The 19,151-nt window shown below is 34.4% G+C and overlaps 1 protein-coding gene across 1 annotated transcript in view; it reads left to right on the top strand.

The window, feature by feature from the left end:
- Nucleotides 1-19,151, top strand: part of ADGRB3 (adhesion G protein-coupled receptor B3) — an 890,484-nt gene that overhangs the window by 353,196 nt on the left and 518,137 nt on the right. The window contains 1 exon segment of the mRNA XM_044001123.1: nt 5,584-5,748. Within this exon segment, the coding sequence (XP_043857058.1) occupies nt 5,584-5,748 (165 nt within the window).

Raw genomic sequence — 19,151 nt, forward strand, 5'->3', positions numbered from 1 at the left:
GAAAGCACTGACAGAGTGTGTAGAATATGGAAAGAAATAGAATATAAAGGACAGAAGGAAGAAGACATAAGCATACAAAAAGGAAGTTTTAAAAGAACAGGTAAAGGACAAAGGGAGCAGTACCATTAAGGGAAGGAACAAAAGATAAAAAAGGAAGCAGGAGGGGGACAGCTAGGTGGCGCAGGGGATAAAGCACCAGCCCTGGATTCAGGAGGACCTGAGATCAAATCCAGCCTCAGACACTTGACACTTACTAGCTGTGTGACCCTGGGCAAGTCACTTAACCCTCATTGCTCCCCCCAAAGGAAGCAGGAATCAGAGCAAAAACTAAATGAAGAATAGATGACACTGGAAAGAATACAGAGAATGGGATAGGAGCACTATGCAGAAAAAAAAGTAGAAAAGAAGGTCTAGAATGCTAGAGAGAAATAGAAATGATTTGAGAAACTGAGAACATTGAAAAAGATCAATTAGTGTATATTTTGTGACAATACAGCAAATTTGTGGCTAATATTTATAGATTCTCACTTTTTATGGATTAAGTTCATGTGTGTGAGTGTGTGTATTTTTACACACACACAATAATCTGCCAGAGAATAAGGTATAACTGTATTTAGGATTCATGAGAAGTAGCAGGATCTGTTAGACAGAGAGCTGGCCTCAACGTCAAGAAAATCTATGTTCGAGTCTTATCTCTGACACATGTTTTCCGTGTGACTAAGGACAAATCATTTAATCTTTCAGTGCCCCAGTCAACTCACTAAGAATATAGGTTGAAGACTAGCGGCTGATCAGCATCAGTAGAAGGGATTTTTCACTGACAGCTCCCTATACTAATGAAAATCACATGTCCAGTTTAAAAAAGAAAGAGTTTGTTGAATTTCTTGCCAACTAAACATTAACTATAAGTCAAAAACAGACCCAAGGCAAAATTGTGGAAGCTGCAATGGTCTTCTTGGTACAATCCCTCATTTTGACACCCATCAGTTTAAGTATCCAGTACCATCAAGTTTGTGCCTCATTGCCTACTATCCTACACCATATTATACACTACAGGTAATATCTCAAATTCTAAGTCTCCCCCGTCTCTCACATTGCTCTGATCATCAAAATTTACATGTTCAGAATTCCATTTTTCTCAGGACCACATAGGTTGTTCAATAGTTACAATAAACACATTTGATATAAGGCAAAAAGTAATGGTGCTTTTCCAATGATATATGCATTTTAACATTGTCCTTCAATGCTAAAGGCATGAGCAGCACAATACAGTGTTACACAGTAGTTTGGGATATAGCACTAAAATGAGGAAGGCTTGATTTTAGATGTCACCTCTTACACTGGCTGTGTGACTCTAGGCAAAGCATTTAAGATCTCATTGCTCTGGGAAATGCTCTAAGAAATACTCTACACTGCAGAGAATGAAATCACAGATTCAATTACTATCCCTTCATTGACAATCAAAAGGATTAAAGATACAGTGGTGGAGATATTTGTGGACAAAGAGCCCTTCTACCCCCACCCCCCCCATCTCACTCCATAGGTAAGGAGGTATTCTGCCTCTGTTTAAAGTTAGTTCTTTCTTTAACCTTAATTTATTCACCAAATCAAATTAATTTCTTATAAGGAAAAGAAAAATTTGTGACTTAGCAACTTGAAAAATAATAGCATTAAATTAATAAAGGCCACAGTATTTCCAAACAAAGAATTATTCAGAACATGGTTTCCTTTTGAAAGAACATCAGTTTCCTTCTTGAAACTTGTGCTGAGACCCAGGTTATTATCCTCAAAAGGGAACCTGCCTGTGAGTAGGAATAAAGGCTGGACTGGAAAACACTTCAATAAAATTTTACTTTCCAACCCATGTTTATACATGTACGTTTATATATTTCAGTCAAAAGACATTTGATTCTGTCTTTCATCCAGGCAAAAGATAAAATCAGTCAGAGAACTTGAGAATACATTTCTCCATTCTCCATTCATCCTTACCTTCATTTCATTATACCTCTGTAATAAAAGAGAAAATGGAAGAGTGGTGTATATAGCAGAAGATTTAACTCATTTTCTTAAACAATGTACTTTTATATGGGATGATGGCCATTTTTCACAAACAGATGTGTCCATTTTATTTATTGTTATAAGTTTTAATATGTGATACTGATATTGGGAGAAAGCATCTTTACTTCATAATCATGCAAATAGAGTTGAAGATAATGAAAAAGCAGATTTGTGTTTTTCCTTCTTTTGCTTTTTCAATACTGAATAACATTTTATAATACAGTGATTTGATTTATTTCAATATTAAGAATAAATATTTTAATACTCTCCTAGGGAAGGGTGATGCTTTTGAATGGTGTTTTAACAAATTTACATGAATGTTTTATGGCTGTTATGCAATATTTCATGTGTTAATTATTTTGTTTTGATATTTTCCAAACTCATTATGTATACTTTCCTTTCAAGCTAATTTTTAATGAAAGCAATGATTCCAAATGAATTCTTCCATTTAAATGTTTCCTGAAATGATATAAAATTTTCTGTACTCAAATATCCTATTTGCAATGAGATAAAAGAGCTAAAAACCATTACCTGATTAGTTAAATTGTGTCTATCCAAAATATGTTTGGCATTTAAGCAAATAGCATAATATTGTACAAAGTCAGACTAGATAGTTAACCATTCCTTGCTTCACACTGTATAATGGTGATTTTAGAGGTTATTTGCATTGCCAAGGGGAATTATGGAAAATGAATCATTTCCACTTTCAGGTTTCACTTATTTCATACATTGCCTTAGTTAAACCATGTAATACTTACTTCCTGGGTCATCTGGTGGAACAGAAAAAAATCGCTTGACCTTGTCACAGGAGCTAGGTTTGAGCTCTGGCTGTGCCATACAATAGTTGTAGTCCTTTGACCCTTGCCTTAAAATGATCTCAGACTTCCCAACCATTTTAAAATTATAGGAAATCTAACTTCTTTTCTTCCCCAAACTTAATCTTTTTGAATAGGAAATTATAAATTTTGAGTGATCCATAGAAAATAATTTTATAGCAAAAAAAAAAAGTGAAAAGTCATGTAACTAGTTTTAGAGGTCATTGTTTTCTGAATTTGTAATGTAAAGTTTTACATTGGGTAAAGTATGGTCAATTTTTTTCCATCAGCATCAATTAACATTTATTTATTAAGCACTTATGGGAAAAGGGCTGGTAAGGCACTGGAGTTCTAGTACAAGGATTGAAACAATACCTACTCAAAAGGAAATTATATTTTATCCTCCATTTTCTTCTTCAATTAGGTACTAATTTTTTAAAAGAAAATATCATTAAAATTATTTTATAAAATAATAAAAAATCTGAAACCATAGAATTAAAAAACTGCACTATTTATACTGGTTTCAAAACATTCTAATAATGTAGCTTCCTGTTACTGTATTTCTTCTTACTTGACTAAGGTATCTATATACAGTAAAAAGTAAAGTAGGGGGTTTACAAATACATGGTCAATCTAGTCAGTTCTACGGCCAAAACAAATAGATCATCCTCCAAAAAGGACACCCCCACCTCCAAGTCTCATTTGTTTACCTGTGCATTAATTAAATTGACCAATTTTCAGATTTAGAAGCAAGAGAGTTTTTCATTTCTTTCCTTCTTTTTCTCCCCTCCTTCTTTTTCTTCTTCTCCTCCTCTTCTTCTTCCTCCTTCTCTTCCTTCTCCTCTATATTCAAACCATTCACAATGAGCATCGATGCATAGGCAAAGTGTCTGAAATTGTGGCATAGTATCTGTACTACAGTATTTCCTATAACAAATCAGCAGAATTCTATAGACTTCCCCTAAGGTTAGATTTGCCATGTATATACAGAACATATATAAATGTGTTCATGTAATATGCATGTATGTACACACAAATATCTGTGTGTATGTATATTACATATATATGAACCAGCATGATGATTTCTTTATTATTTAAGAGTACTATTTTAAATCAAATATTTCTCATATTTCCCCTGCTTACAAGTATGGAGAAACACACAAATTAGAAGAGTTTATGTAGGTAGTTTTTAGAATGGCAACTTGGGCAATTACTTTATTTGTAATGACTCGTTTAATTTGTATACCTTTTTCTTGCCTGCCATCCTGCTTCCTTCAACCTCCCTGAGGTTACTGCTCATCCTTTTCTAGTTTTAAAGAGGAAATAGATTATTTTTTTCTCTTCACAAATCATCTATCACATCTATCCCCAGTGAGCTGCCATTTTTTTTTTACATTCTGAAGGTCTGATAAATATAAAATTTGCAATATTAAGGTAGGGGTCTTAGTGTATTATATGTGTATTTTGGCAGTGTTTACACACTTTTATTATCTAAGTGTTATTTTCTGTGCCCACTATTTGAGAGGAAAATAAGGTAACTTTTGCTGATGACCTGTATGAATAGGAACGATTGCTTTTTCAACAGACAGCATGGAGAAGTGCTAATTTCACTGCTTGTTTCATGGAATTTTGAAATTCTAGTAATGTAATGTTTTTTGAAGCCAAGTTTTAGCAGTAAATTAAGTAGGATATTCCTTTTTCCTCTTCCTGCTGATTTCTGTCTTTTTTATTGAAACTTTGTTTTAACTAGTTACTTTTGATATACTATTGGGCCATTTATTAAGGGGACTAAAAGTCAGCATACATTATTATTAGAATTACTTTTAAGCATTGTCTTCCCTAAATGAGCAGCCAATCTTTGTAAGTTATGATTTATTACATTAAGTATTGTTACTATAAACTCTGTGAGGTATGAAATGGTCCAAAATTAAGAGCTATAAGAAAAATATTTGATATTAATGTTAATGAAAATATTTGATGAGAAGAAAGTTTAAAAAACTCAATAAAGGTTTTTACTTACAATATTTAAAATACTCAAAATGTCTCAGTTTTATACATTAAAACATTGATTTAATTTTTTCTAAAAGAATAACTTTTATAAGAAGGAAATAATGTAAAGCTAGTTCTTCTAAAGTTCTGATTCTCTTTCATCTTTTTTTAATGTATGGCAAAACTTTTAAGGATGTCACAGCACTTTGGTACTGTAAAATGTACTACTATTTATCTGTAACCATTGGGCAAGTGTCTTAACATCTCTGGTTCTCAGTTTCCATGTTAAAAGCGAGAAGGGCTACAATAAATTACCTCAAAAGTCCATTAAGGTTCCTAATCTAGGACTGTAACTGAAAAGAAGTTTAACTTACTGTGATTAGATTAGTAACAATTACTCATTATGCTATTAGCTTTATTGTCATGATTACCTTAAAACAGAAATAAGTTCTCTAAAAATATTCCTCATAAAAAAGTGTATCTCTATATGAATACCCCCATTAATAACACAATAGCTTAAAATTCAGAATACTTAAATATAGAGAAAATATGTACTTTCCAATAAGTTCAATAGATTTTCAAATTATTTTTTTTCTTATTTTTTGTTGCAATTAAGGTTGATAATATGGTTTCAGGGAAATTTTGTAGATTTCTTGCCTTTTTGTTCTGATTTGACTTTATTGATTTCTTTTATTGTTAAAGTCTTTTTACTTTATTACAGTACATGGAGTTTGGGAGGAGTGGTCACCCTGGAGTTTGTGTTCATTTACATGTGGTCGAGGCCAAAGAACTAGGACACGATCATGTATACCTCCCCAGTATGGGGGAAGACCATGTGAGGGACCTGAAACTCATCATAAACCTTGCAATATTGCTCTTTGTCCAGGTGAGTGTAAACTCTGTATAGTACAACCTAAGGCATTGTGCATTGAGTACTTATTGACCTCAGTATATCTTTTTAAATTGTTATGGGAGGCAGCTAGTTGATGCAGTATATGAAGCACTGGCCCTGGATTCAGGAGGACCTGAGTTCAAATGTGGCCTCGAACACTTGACACTTACTGGCTGTGTGACCCTGGGCAAGTCACTTAACCCTCATTGCCCCGCAAAAAAAAAAAAAAAGGAAAGAAAGAAAAAGAAAAAATGATATGTACATATTGACTTACAACCTTTGTTTGGGTACATTGGAAAAAGCCTTGATGTCAAGACTGTTACCTTCTAAGAATACTTTCTTCATTTATATCCAATGTGTTGAAAATCACTTTTCTTGTTTTATGTGACATTTTTATGAAGAGCCTTCCAATCCCAAAAATATCAAGTACCTACTCTTTGTCAGGAAAAAGACAGCATGGTATGCTGGAGCAGCATCATCAGGAAATATGGGAAAAAGTACTGTGAAAGATACTGTCTGTATATATAAGGAACTGTGTTCATTCCAAGAAATGCAAAAATTAAAAAAAATCCCTGCCCTCAAGTTTGTGACATTTTTATAATAGCAAAGGAAGGTAGCTGTCTTAATGGATAAAATGATGAACCAGGAGTCAGGAAGGCCTGAGGTCAAAATTGGCCTCAGGCACTTAATAGCTTTGTAATCCTGGGCAAGTCACTTAACCCTGTTTGCCTCATTTTCTGCATCTGTGAAATGAGCTGGAGAAGTAAAAGGCTCCAGTGTCTTTGCCAAGAAAATTCCAAGAACAGGTCATGAAGAGTGGGACACAACTGAAAAATAATTAAATGACAAATAAGAGCAAAGGGATAGGGTTCAACATGATCAAGCAAAATATAAAATAGAATGGTGGTAAAGACAAAGAAATAGCCTAGAATTACAAAATGTGAAAGTTCAATGTACATTAATGTCCATGTGGTGCAACCAATACCCAGGAAATGATAGTCCATCCTCCAGAGACAAAAAGGGAACAGATTTTGAGGCAGATCATTCAAATTTCAAAAAGTTAAATTTTAGGTTGAAAAGAATGCTAGAACAGAATAAATTCCATTGTTTAAATATATGAATGTAAAGTTATATTTAAAATATAATTATATAAATTTACTTATTTGCTATACCATATAACTTAGTGGAAAAATGGAATAGTGTAGCACTGCTGTGCTGAACCTAAAGAAAGTAAGACCTAGAATTCAAATTATGTCTCTGATACTCATGGTAGGATGATGAAAAAGCAATTTAACTTTTCTGAGCCTCTGTTTACTCATGTGTAAAATCTACTTTATGTAGTTGTTATAAATCAAATCAAAGGATGTACGTTTAGCACATTGAAAACTTTCAAGTATTACTTACATGTAAAATACCATTATAGCAACTAGGTGTCATAGTGAGTAGAGTTCTAGACTTGGAATCAGGAAGGCCAGAATTCAAATCCTTACACTTACTACATGACTCTGGGCAAATTGCAATTTCTCAAATTCAATTTCCTCATTTTTTCAGTGAGAATAATAGTAATAATCCCCTAATGGGATTGTTGTGACACTTAAATGAGATAATGTAAGTAAAATGCTTTACAAACCTTAAGTGCTCTATAAATGCCAGGTACAGCCATCACCATCATCATTAGTACCACCACTACCAAAAAAAAAATTGGCATTTTAATTTCCTATCCTACTCCAACATATAATAAAAGCTGTAAAAAATCTTAGCACAAAAAAAGAGTTTGCAATTTACTAACCCTCTTTCTCTGAGTCCACCATCTTTTGGTTTTTCCAACAATCAGTGAACTTAGTCAATACCTAGACATCAGAAGATTGGTGAGGAGAAATAAAGTGAAGAGGTTTATTTACCAGAAACAGGAAAATCATCCCCTTAAATTTATAGAGATAGAATTCCTCTCCCTATCAAAGAATTTCCCACATAGATTCCCACAAATAGATGACCTTCAGCATCATCTGAAATTCAATTCAGCTATCATTTAAGTGTCTTCCATATAGTAAAGGTACATAGACAAAATCTAACAAGGGAGTCAAAATACTTTAAGATTGTTCCAGCTGGTACTGACTTTGGGTTTCAATTGTTTGGGCTCGGATTGGGTTATTCTATTTCTTTTTTGTTGTATACATAGTAATTGTACAAAATCTCGTTTTCTCTTTTAAAGAACTTAGGCTTTGAACTTGTTTTTCCCCAATGAATATTCAATTTACTTTCACCAAGACCAACCATTCAATATTAATTTTACATATACACAAAGTTTATGGAAAACATTAACTGATATGATAGACAATAAATAAAATCCCTAATTTACAACAAAATCAGGAATTATTCTCAATTGCTAAAGGCTACTGGATTTGCTACAGAGAAATGTAGTTATGACAAATCAATAGGTCAAAAATAAATATTACTACTAGGTACACAGCAATGCTGGGAATACAAAGAGATATTTTAAAAAGTCCTCAAGAAGCTCACAAAATAATGGGGAAAATAGTATACAAACACAACTAAATGCCAATAAATATATACAGGATAAATTGGAGATAATCTTGAAAGGAAGACACTACCATTAAGGAAAGGTTTTTTGCAGGTAGGATTTTAGCTGGAACTTGAAGGAAGCCAGGAGAGCCAGGAAACAGAGTCAAAGATGAAGAGAATTGCAGGTATAAAGGTGAAAATACATAGACTCAAGAGATAGATTGTCTTATGTGAGGAACATCAAGGAAGCCAGTGTCACTGGGTCACAGAGCATGTAGATGCAAGTAAGATATAAGATGATTGGAAACATTGGACAGAGCCAGGTTGCATAGGGCTTTTGAAAATGCAGAATTTTCAATTTGGTCCTGGAGGCAAAAGGAATCACTGGAGTTGATGGAATAAAGGGAAAATGTAGTCAGGAAGTTAGAAAGATGATTTTGAAATTTGAATGGAGAACAGAGAGAGATTTGAGGCTGGAAGATCATTTAAAAGTCTATGATAGGAGGCAGCTAGGTAGTGCAGTGGATCGAGCACTGGCCCTGAAGTCAGGAGTACCTGAGTTCAAATCCAGCCTCAGACACTTAATACTTACTAGCTGTGTGACTCTGGGCGAGTCACTTAAGCCCAATTGCCTCAAAAAAAAATTAAATTAAAAAAAAAAGTCTATGGTAGTGGGGGCAGCTAGGCTGTTCAGTGGATAAAGCACCAGCCCTGGATTGAGGAGGGCCTGAGTTCAAATCCAGCCTCAGACACTTGACACTTACCAGCTGTGTGACCCTGCAAAAAAAAAAGTCTATGACAGCTTCTGCCTAGATTAAATGCTCCTATAGTTATTAAAAGTTATGGTTTCAGGTTAGAAAACAAGGAAAGATTTATCTTCAAGTTTCCCCCGAACACTTACTGGACTCTAATGCATCCCTTGCCCCCAGAGGGAGTCAAGCTAACCCCTAAATATCTTGGTTGGTTATGCAGACTGGTAGGAAGAGCAATATCAACATTGAAAAAAAAAAGAAAAGAGATTCATTTCTGTTTTTTCTTGTGGGAATGGTGTATGGGGAGAAGTATTTGAGAGGGAACAGAAGTTTTATTCAAATTTATTTTTTTAATTTAATTTATTTTTTATTTTTTTGCGGGGCAGTGGGGGTTAAGTGACTTGCCCAGAGTCACACAGCTAGTAAGTGTCAAGTGTCTGAGGCCGGATTTGAACTCAGGTAATCCTGAATCCAGGGCCGGTGCTTTATTCACTGCGCTACCTAGCTGCCCTGAAAAGTTTTATTCAAATACTCAAGTAATTCCTCTCTACCTTCATAGGACCAAAGAATGCATTAAAAAGCACTTATTAAATGCTTGCTATATGTCAAACACTGTAAATTAAAAAACAACAACAAAAACAGAAACAGTCCCTGATCCGAGAGAGCTTAATAAATCCACGGCCTCAAGGAATTTAACAGTGGTTATAACGTGCAGGTTATACAACACACAAAGGGTAATGGTGGTCAAAGAAAAAGCACCTTGGTCCCAGTTATTACTGGGATAGGAAGTGAGGCCACAATAAGTAAACAGCTACAACCCTTCTCAGAGAAGTTGATTGGATTCATGGCTTCAGAAATAAAGAATAAATAAATGGGAAAACATCCTGTCATATAACTATAAAATGCCTACATGCTCCATTTTATGACTGTATGAAAATACAATATAGGGGAAAATGTATGAACTTATTACTTAAAATTTAGGAATTTAAAATAGATATAATATTCAATGCCAGAATTTCTATAAGCAAAACATTCCATAGGAAAACATTTTCTGAAGCACTGCCTCAAAAACAATTTCCCACTCTGTGCTTTTCTTCATGAATATGAGATTATATGTGAATAAATATCTTTGTGTTCCAAGAGTTTCTCTGTATGACATTTTCCTCTACTAAACATTCAGTAAAAGTTCAAGTTTGCTATACTTTTTGAAAGTTTCAGAAATTGTATTACATGATATAGTTGAAAGGGGTATACGCATCTTCTCTTTCTTGTACTCTCTCCTCTCCTCCAAATAGCTTTGATTACCATAGTACACAATAAATTCTCATTGATTAACAACATTGAATTGCTTAAATTTCTAGTTTTTTCATATATATATATATATATATATATACACACACACACACACACACACACACACATACACATATTCTATTCTGTATCAGATTACCTGATTAGTTTTAGCTGAATTCCTCCCTTAAAGAATTCATAAACTTTTGGCTAAAGTTGTTCCAGATAATTTTAACTTTCTATTCCTGTTCAACAAGTGCCATTCATATATCCAACTATATATGCACATGTCATTCCCTACTCAGTAAACTCCAGTTGCTCCCTATAATTTCCAGGATCAAATACAAAAACCCCTACGTTGCATTGAAAGCTTTTCATAATCTAGCTCTCTCTTACCTTTGCAGACTATTTATACCTTTCTCTCCTCCATGTATTCTTTGATCAAGTGACATTGGTCTCCTTGCATTTCCATGATTGAGATACTCCATTTCTTTCTTGGATCTGGCTATTTTCTCGTATGTTCCCCATGCCTGGAATGTTCTCCCTCCTCAACTCTGACTACTCACTTCCCTGATTTCCTTGAAATCCCAACTAAAATTCCGTATTTTATAGGAAGTCTTTCCCAAGCCCTCTTAATTTTAATGCTTTCCCTATATACTTATTTCCTATTTATTCTGTATATAGTTAAGTTTATGGACAGCTAGGTGGGCACAGTGGATAGAGCATTGGCCCTGAAGTTGCGAGGACCTGAGTCCTCAGACACTTATTACCTATGTGACCCTGGGCAAGTCACTTAACCCCAATTGTCTTAAACCTCCAGGACCATCTGCAGTCGTCCTGATCTTAACTTGCCACTGAACCCAGATGGCTCTGGAGGAGAGAGTGAGATTGGTGACCTTGCACAGCCCTCCTTCACTTAAATCCAATTCACTGCAAGTCATGTCATCACACCAATGTCATGATCATCTTCAAGACTGAAGGACAAACAATGTCTAGTTAAGTTTACATATTTCTGTTTGCATGGAGTCTTCTCCATTAGATTGTATTACACTACTTGAGGACAAGGACAGTCTTTTACCTCTTTTGGTATTCCCAGAGTTTAGCATAGCACTTGATATATAGGAGGTGATGAATGGATTTTTTTTGACTGATTGATGTACTTATTTAGAGCTTTACAATTTAGAAAATGTTTTCATGTGTGTTGTCTTATTCAGACCTCATATCAATCTTTCAAGTAAGGCAGAGAGGACATCTTCATTTTAAAGAGAAAACTGAGATTTAATGAGGTGACAAAGGTGAAATTTATCCAATATTACACATTGTCTGACACAATTTCATTATGGACAATCAGGTTTTTTTTTTCTACTACACTGGCCATTTCCCTTATAAATTGACATTTTGCTATCATTTTACAAATTTATATTATATCATAGAATTTTTGAAGCAGAAGTAAGCAAGAGATCATATAATCTTCCTTCTATTTTTTATAAATTGGGAAACCTAGGCTCAACAAGTGATGTGACAAGACCAGGAATAGAACCCAAAGTTCCTTATGCAAAGTTCAATGGTCTTTCCACTACAATATATACCCTTTTACCTTTTCTCCCAAGAGACACTGCTGTCTTGGACCTTCAGGCAAAAGACCTTCAGGCTATAAATTGGCCAGGCTTTGTCTGTGTGTGTCATACTAGATATACATTATTTAAGTAAGGCGTGGGCAGTTATTTCAGCATGAGGAAAAGGAAAAGAGAAGAAAAGAGAGAGAAAGATGACAACTAGAATAAAAGACAAATTGCTTATAACACAGTTTTTCTATACAAAGATAATTGTTAAAAAGAATTCATTCATGCAGTGGGAATGAATGAATTCATCCCATTCTCCCCCAGATTAATGATACAAAAATGTCCACTCTTTCTAATATGTCCTTTGATAACAGAATTCCTGCAGGCACAGAGCCAGAAATACATGTAAACCATTTTGTAGTCATGCCACTTTTGATCTGAAAATTCACATACTTTAAAAGTTATTTTAGAATTTGCATAGGGATTTTTCTGGACCAGTGGCTATCGAAACTCCTGGCTAAAGAACAACAGACGTCTCATATGGATGAACATATTTCCAACATGAGGGATGAATTCATGAGGGTGGAACAATTTTGTGCAATTCTTATTTCCAACATAGAAGGGATAATTATCTTGCATATGTCCCGAGTGACTCAATAGTTGAAATTGAGATTAACAGACAAAGAAGACTGGTGTCAGGGGAAGGAGAGAAATAATATTATCTGTATCCTAGATCTCTACCTAGACAGCTGGAGTGGGACAATAAAAGGTTGCTTTATTGATGCTGAGGATCATACTCAAGATAAATCCCATTCCCCCATCTCACTGAGAGGAAAACTCTAGAATATATTAGAGGTATACCCAAAGTTCATCTTCTCTTCTTACTTCTCTCAAGCTATGGCTCCTGAGTATGAACAAAGCTGTTCCTTAGCTCCACACTCCAGCTGTCTAAGTAGGAATCTGGAAGAGAAGTTACAGTCTTTTCCTCTCAGTGCCACCAATTATGATAGGCTACATAATTTAAGTTGATTATGTGACTATATGAGTGACTTTGAAACGTTTACCCTACCCCCTTCCCGAGCTAAATAGGGATTAGAACTGCTACTGATTGATGCTATAAATTAAAGATGTTATGTGAGTTTAAGATAAATTTCTTGACATTTCCTCTCATAATTTCCTGATTTCTGAGTTGTGCATATGTGTATGCATCATAGTTAATGAGACCTGGGATTAATATTCTTATACATGCAATAACTATTAGAAATATAATTATTTCTGCTGGGATACCTTACTGTTACATATATATTCAAATCTGAATTCATAGTCTTCAGTATAAAACAGAATACCCTTCTTAAATTCTTTATTCCTATCAGTGGTATTGCTAAGAATTGCTAAGTAATTTTTTTGTCTCTTATTTTATTTTTCTTCAATTACATATAAAAAGAGTTTTAAAATTTGTTTTTTTTTTATTTTGAGTTCCAAATTCTCTTTCTTCCCTAACCCCTCCCTGAGAAGATAAACACTTTATTATGAATATACATGTGAAATCATGCAAAATATATTTCCATATTAGCCATGTTGCAAAAGAAAGCATAAACCAGAAAAAAAGAAAGTTAAAATATATATAAATATATATATAAAATATATAATTTGATTTACATTCAGACCTCCTCAGTTTAAGTTTTTTGTCTCTGGTCATTGTATTGCTGAGAATAGCTAAGTCATTCATAGTTTATGATCATACAGTATTGCTGTTACTGTGCACAGTGTTCTCCTGGTCCTACTCATTTCACTTTGCGTAAGTTCATATAAGTCTTCCCAGTTTTTTTCTGAAACCATCCTGCTAGTCATTCTTATAGCACAATAGTGTTCCATCACAATCATATACCACAAATTGTTCAAACATTCCCCAATAAATATGCATTCCCTCTATTTCCAATCTTTTCTCCCATAAAAATAACTGTTATAAATATTGTTATACATATAGGTCCCTTTACTTTTCCTTTAATGTCTTTGAGATACTGACCTAGTAGAGATATTGCAGGGTCAAAGCTTATTCACAATTTTATAAACATTAGGCATAGTTCCAAATGGTTCTACAGAATGGTTGAACCAGTTCACAACTCCATCAACAATGCAGTAGTGTTTAATTTTTACACATTCCCTCCATCACTTGTCATTTTTCTTTTCTGTCATATTAGCCAATCTGATAGGTATGAAGTGGTCCCTCAGAGTTGATTCAATTTGTATTTCTCTAAGCAACAGTGATTTAGAGTAGTTTTTCATATGACTATAGATAGCTTTGATTTCTTCTTTTGAAAACTGCCTATTCATATGCTTTGACCATTTATCAATTGGGGAATGATCTTATAAACAAATTTCCCTATAAATTTGATAAATGAGACCTTTATCAGAGAAACTTGCTATAATTTTTTTTTCTGTTTCCTGCTTTCCTTCTAATCATGGCTGTATTTGTGGGGAGTTTTTGCACAAAAAAAAAACTTTTAATGTAATTAAAATTATCCATTTTATATCTCATAATACTCTCTATTGTTTGGTCATAAATTATTTTCTTATCCATATATATGACAGGTAAAATTTTCATGTTCCCCTAACTTACTTATGATATAAACCTTTGCATCTAAATCATATACCCATTTTGACCTTATCTTGGTATGCTTGTTGTCTTTCATTCTTGAAGAGGACCAAAATGACAGCATTGTGTTGGAGTAAAGGTACAGTGTGTTCAACCACAGCTGATTAGACTCATAAGAGCTCAGAACGCTCTACCACAGGTTGGGCACAAATAGTCCATATGAACATTTGGAGTGTCCCTAAATGTCCCTAAATTTTGCATATCTCTTGGGGTTTTTTTTTTTACCTACTGCAATTCTGCTTTACTCCTAGAGCACAGCACCCACTTTGATGCATGCATGTCATGCTATGTTTTCTTTTGACACCATCTCACATGTCTTGTAATAAATTCCTAAGTGGCATATTATAGCTTCTTCTGACTACCATGTGAATGCCTGCCTTGTGTGAGTTCTCTGTAAAATAGTTTTTTAGGCAAGCATATGTGGGGAATTCAAACAATGTAGCCAACCCTTTGAAGTTTTGCTCTCCACAATAATTTGAATGCTTGACAGTTTAGCTCAAGAAAGGATTTCAGTATCCTATACCTTATCTTGCCTAGTGATCTTCAGAATTTTCCTCAGACAAATCAAATGGAAGTGTTTCAGTTTCCTGGCATGGTGCTGGTATATTGTTCAGGTTTCATAGTCATGCAAAAATGAGGTCAGCAAAATGGCTCTGTAGACCTTCAGTTTGGTAGGCAGTCTAATACCTCTTCTTTCCCACACTTTCCTTCGGAGCCCTCCAAACACTGAGTTAGATCTGGAAATGTGTGCTCCAACCTCATCATCTATGTGTACATCCCTAAAAGTATACTGCCAAGGTAAGTAAATTTATCTACAGTATTCAAGATTTCTATATTTGCTATAACCAATGGTTCCATACTTATGTGGTACTGGCTTAGTAGAAAAATGTGTGTTTTTTTGGCATTCGTTGTTAGGCAAGATTATCGCAAAAGCAGAGAATCGATCCATGCTTTGTTGCTTCTCAACTTCAGAGGCTATATTAAGTGCACAATTATCTGTGAACATAAAATCATGCACTAAATCTCTTTCCACTTTAGTTTTGGCTTGTAGCCTTTTCAAGTTAAATAATTTACCATGAGTTTGGTAGTTGACCTTGGTGCTGTGTTCATCCTCATTAAAGGCATCTGACAACATTGCTCAAAACATCATGGTAAAAAGCATGGGAACAATTACACAGGCTTGCTTCATTCCACTGGTGATCAAAATTGTGAGAATATCATCCATTATCCAGAACCTAAGCAAGCCTGCCATTATGAAATTGATGTACAGTACTGAAGGACTTCTCCAGATGTCCAAATTTTGACATAATTTTCCATAAGTCCTCACAACTGACAGTAACCAAAACCTTGGTCAGATCAACCAAAGTTGTGAATAGACCTCTCTTCTGCTCCCTGCATTTCTCCTGACATTGGACAGCAAATACCATATCAACCATTCCTCAACTCTTTCCGAAGTCCCACTGGCTCTCAGGTAGATACACATCTGGTGTGATATGTTGGCATACACCTACTTTTCAACCAAATTGCTTTCCAGTTATACTAGCAACTTTTTTCATATAGGGAGTTCTTGTCTCAAAAATTTGGATCTTTGGATGTATCAAAAACTAGATTACTATACTATGTATCATACATACATACACATATATACATATATACACATACATCTGATCCATCACTCTATTTCTTAGCCAGTATCAGATTGTTTGATGATTACCACCTTATGAAACAGTTTGCAATCTGGTACTGCTAGGCTACCTTTCTTGACATGTTTTTTCATTGGTTCCCTTGATATTCTTGACCTTTTATTTTTCCAGGTGAATTTTGTTATTATTTTTTTCTACCTCTATAAAATACTTTTCAGTAGTTTGATTGGTATTGCACTGAATAAGTAAATTAATTTGGGTAGAGTTGTCATTTTGTCATATTGGTTCAGCCCACCATGAGCAATTAAGATTTCTCCAATTGTTTATATCCAACTTTATTTGTATGAAAAGTATCTTGTGATTATGTTCATATAGTTCCAGGGTTTATCTTGGCAGGTAGATTCCCAAGTATTTTATATTTTCTGGAGTTATTTTCTAATTAATTAATTGATTGATTAATTATTATCTTAATAGTATTTTATTTTATTCCAGTTACATGTAAATATAGTTTTCAACATTCATTTTATAACATTTTGAGTTCCAAATATTTCTCCCTCCCCCTTCCCCAAGATGGCAAGTAATCTAATATAGTTTATGGATGTACAATCACATTAAACACATTACTACATTACTCATGTTGTGAAAGACGAATCAGAACAAAAGCCACAACACAAAAAGTAAAAATATTATGGTTTAATCTTCATTCAGATCCCAAAGTTCTTTTTCTGGATGTGGAGAACATTATCCATCATGAGTCCTTTGGAATTGGCCTGAATCATTGTATTGCTGAGAAGAGCCAAGTCTGTCATAGCTTATCATCACACAATGTTGCTATTACTATGTACAATGTTCTCCTGGCTCTGCTTACTTCACTCAGCATCAGTTCACTTCAGTCTTTCCAAGTTTTCCTGAAATCTGTCTGATCATCATTTCTTATACTACAATAACATTCCATTACATTCATGTACCACAACTTGTTCAGCCATTCCCCAATTGATGGGCATCCCCTCAAATTCAAATTCTTTGCTACCACAAAGGGAGCTGCTAGAAATATTTTTGTACATGTGGGTCCTTTTCCCTTTTTTCTGATCTCTTTGGGATATAGACCTAGTAGTGGAACTGCTGGGTTAAAGGATATGCACAGCCCCATAGCCCCTTGGGTCTTCAGTTATTTTAAATGAAATTCTTCTTTCTCTCTCTTATTTCTGGACTTTTAGGTAATATATAGAAATCTTGATGGTTTGTGTGGGTTTATTTTATATCCTGCAATTTTGCTTAAATTGGTCATTTCAACTAGTTTTTTAGTTGATTCTCTAGGATTTTCTAATTATACGATCATATCATCTGCAAAGAGTGGTAATTTGGTTTCTTCAGTGTCTATTCTAATTATTTTAATTTATCTTTCTTCTCTTATTGCTATAGGTATCATTTCTAGTATAATACTGAATAATAGTGATGATAATGGGTGTCTGCTTCACCCATGATCTTGTTGGAAAGGCTTCTAGCTTATATTAATTACAGATAATGCTAACTAATAGTTTTAGATAAATGTTACTTATCATTTTAAGGAAAACTCCATTTATTGCTACACATTCTAGTGTTGTTGTTGTTGTTTATTTTTGTTTTGTTTTGTTTTTTTTAGTGAGGCAATTGGGGTTAAGTGACTTGCCCAGGGTCACACAGCTAGTAAGTGTTAAGTGTCTGAGGCCGGATTTGAACTCAGGTACTCCTGACTCCAGGGCCAGTGGTCTATTCACTGTGCCACCTAGCTGCCCCTGTTGTTGTTGTTTTAATGGAAATGAGTGTTGTATTTTGTCAAAAAGCTTTTATTGGATCTATTGAGATAATCATGTTTTTATTACTGGTATGGTCCATCACACTCATAGTTTTCCTAATTTTGAACCAGCCTTTCATTTCTGGTATAGATCCCACCTGGTAGTAATGTGTGATCCTTGTGATATATTGCTGTAATGTTCTTGCTCTTTTCTATTTAATATTTTTGCATTTATATTCATTAAGGAAATTCTCTATTGTTTTATTTCTCTGGTTTAACTCTTTCTGGTTTAGGTATCAGTACCATATTTGTGTTGTAAAAGGAATCTGGTAGGACTTCTTTGCCTATTTTTCCAAATAGTTTGCATAATATTGCAATTAATTGTACTTTAAATGTTTGGTTGAATTCACTTGTCAATCCATCTGGTTCTGGAGATTTTAGGATTTAAGGAACTCATTGATGACTTTTTCAATTTTTTTTCTAAGATAGGGTTGTATGCTATTCCCTCTTCTGTTTATATGATCAGTATATATTGTTATAAACATTTATCAATTTCATTAGATTGTCAAATTTATTGGCATATAATTGGGCAAAATAGATGCTAATGATTACATTAATTTCATCTTCATCAGAGGTGAATTCACCTTTGTAAGGGCCTAAAATTCTACCTGGGATGTCTGAAATCTAATGAGTGGTTGCCTTAAATTAGAAGCTTTAGCAAGAGTTTAGACTTTTAACTACTTATTAAAGTGCATTAGAAGTTAGTGAATAGAGAGAGAGGTCAAAAGCAAACTTCATCTAACTATCTAAGAGACCCCAGCATCTGACCTGCCAAGCCCAAGTCAGGAACCAAAAGGGCAGCTCCTCAGTGGCTTCTCCCAGAACCTCTTGTGAAACAGGAAACAGGGCCATACACACATACACACAGCTCCAAGCTAATTGGCTGGTAACTGTGTAATTTAAGATTCTAAATGTGGATTCTAATCTGTTCCCCCAGTTTTGGGGGAAACTGACTAAAATCACTGATAAAACGAGTTTAGGTTTTTTAAGGGTTTATTGAAAAATAGAAAGAAAAAGATTGAGAACAGAATTCCAACAGCCTAGCATTCCTATCTTTCCTCAAATTTCCTGTGAAGTCCTCTGCCTCCACCACCACCATCAAGTCAGGAACCCAAAAAGAGCGAGAGCTCTCCGCGC

Source organism: Dromiciops gliroides, chromosome 4 (assembly GCF_019393635.1).
Source record: "Dromiciops gliroides isolate mDroGli1 chromosome 4, mDroGli1.pri, whole genome shotgun sequence".
NCBI lineage: Eukaryota > Metazoa > Chordata > Mammalia > Microbiotheria > Microbiotheriidae > Dromiciops > Dromiciops gliroides.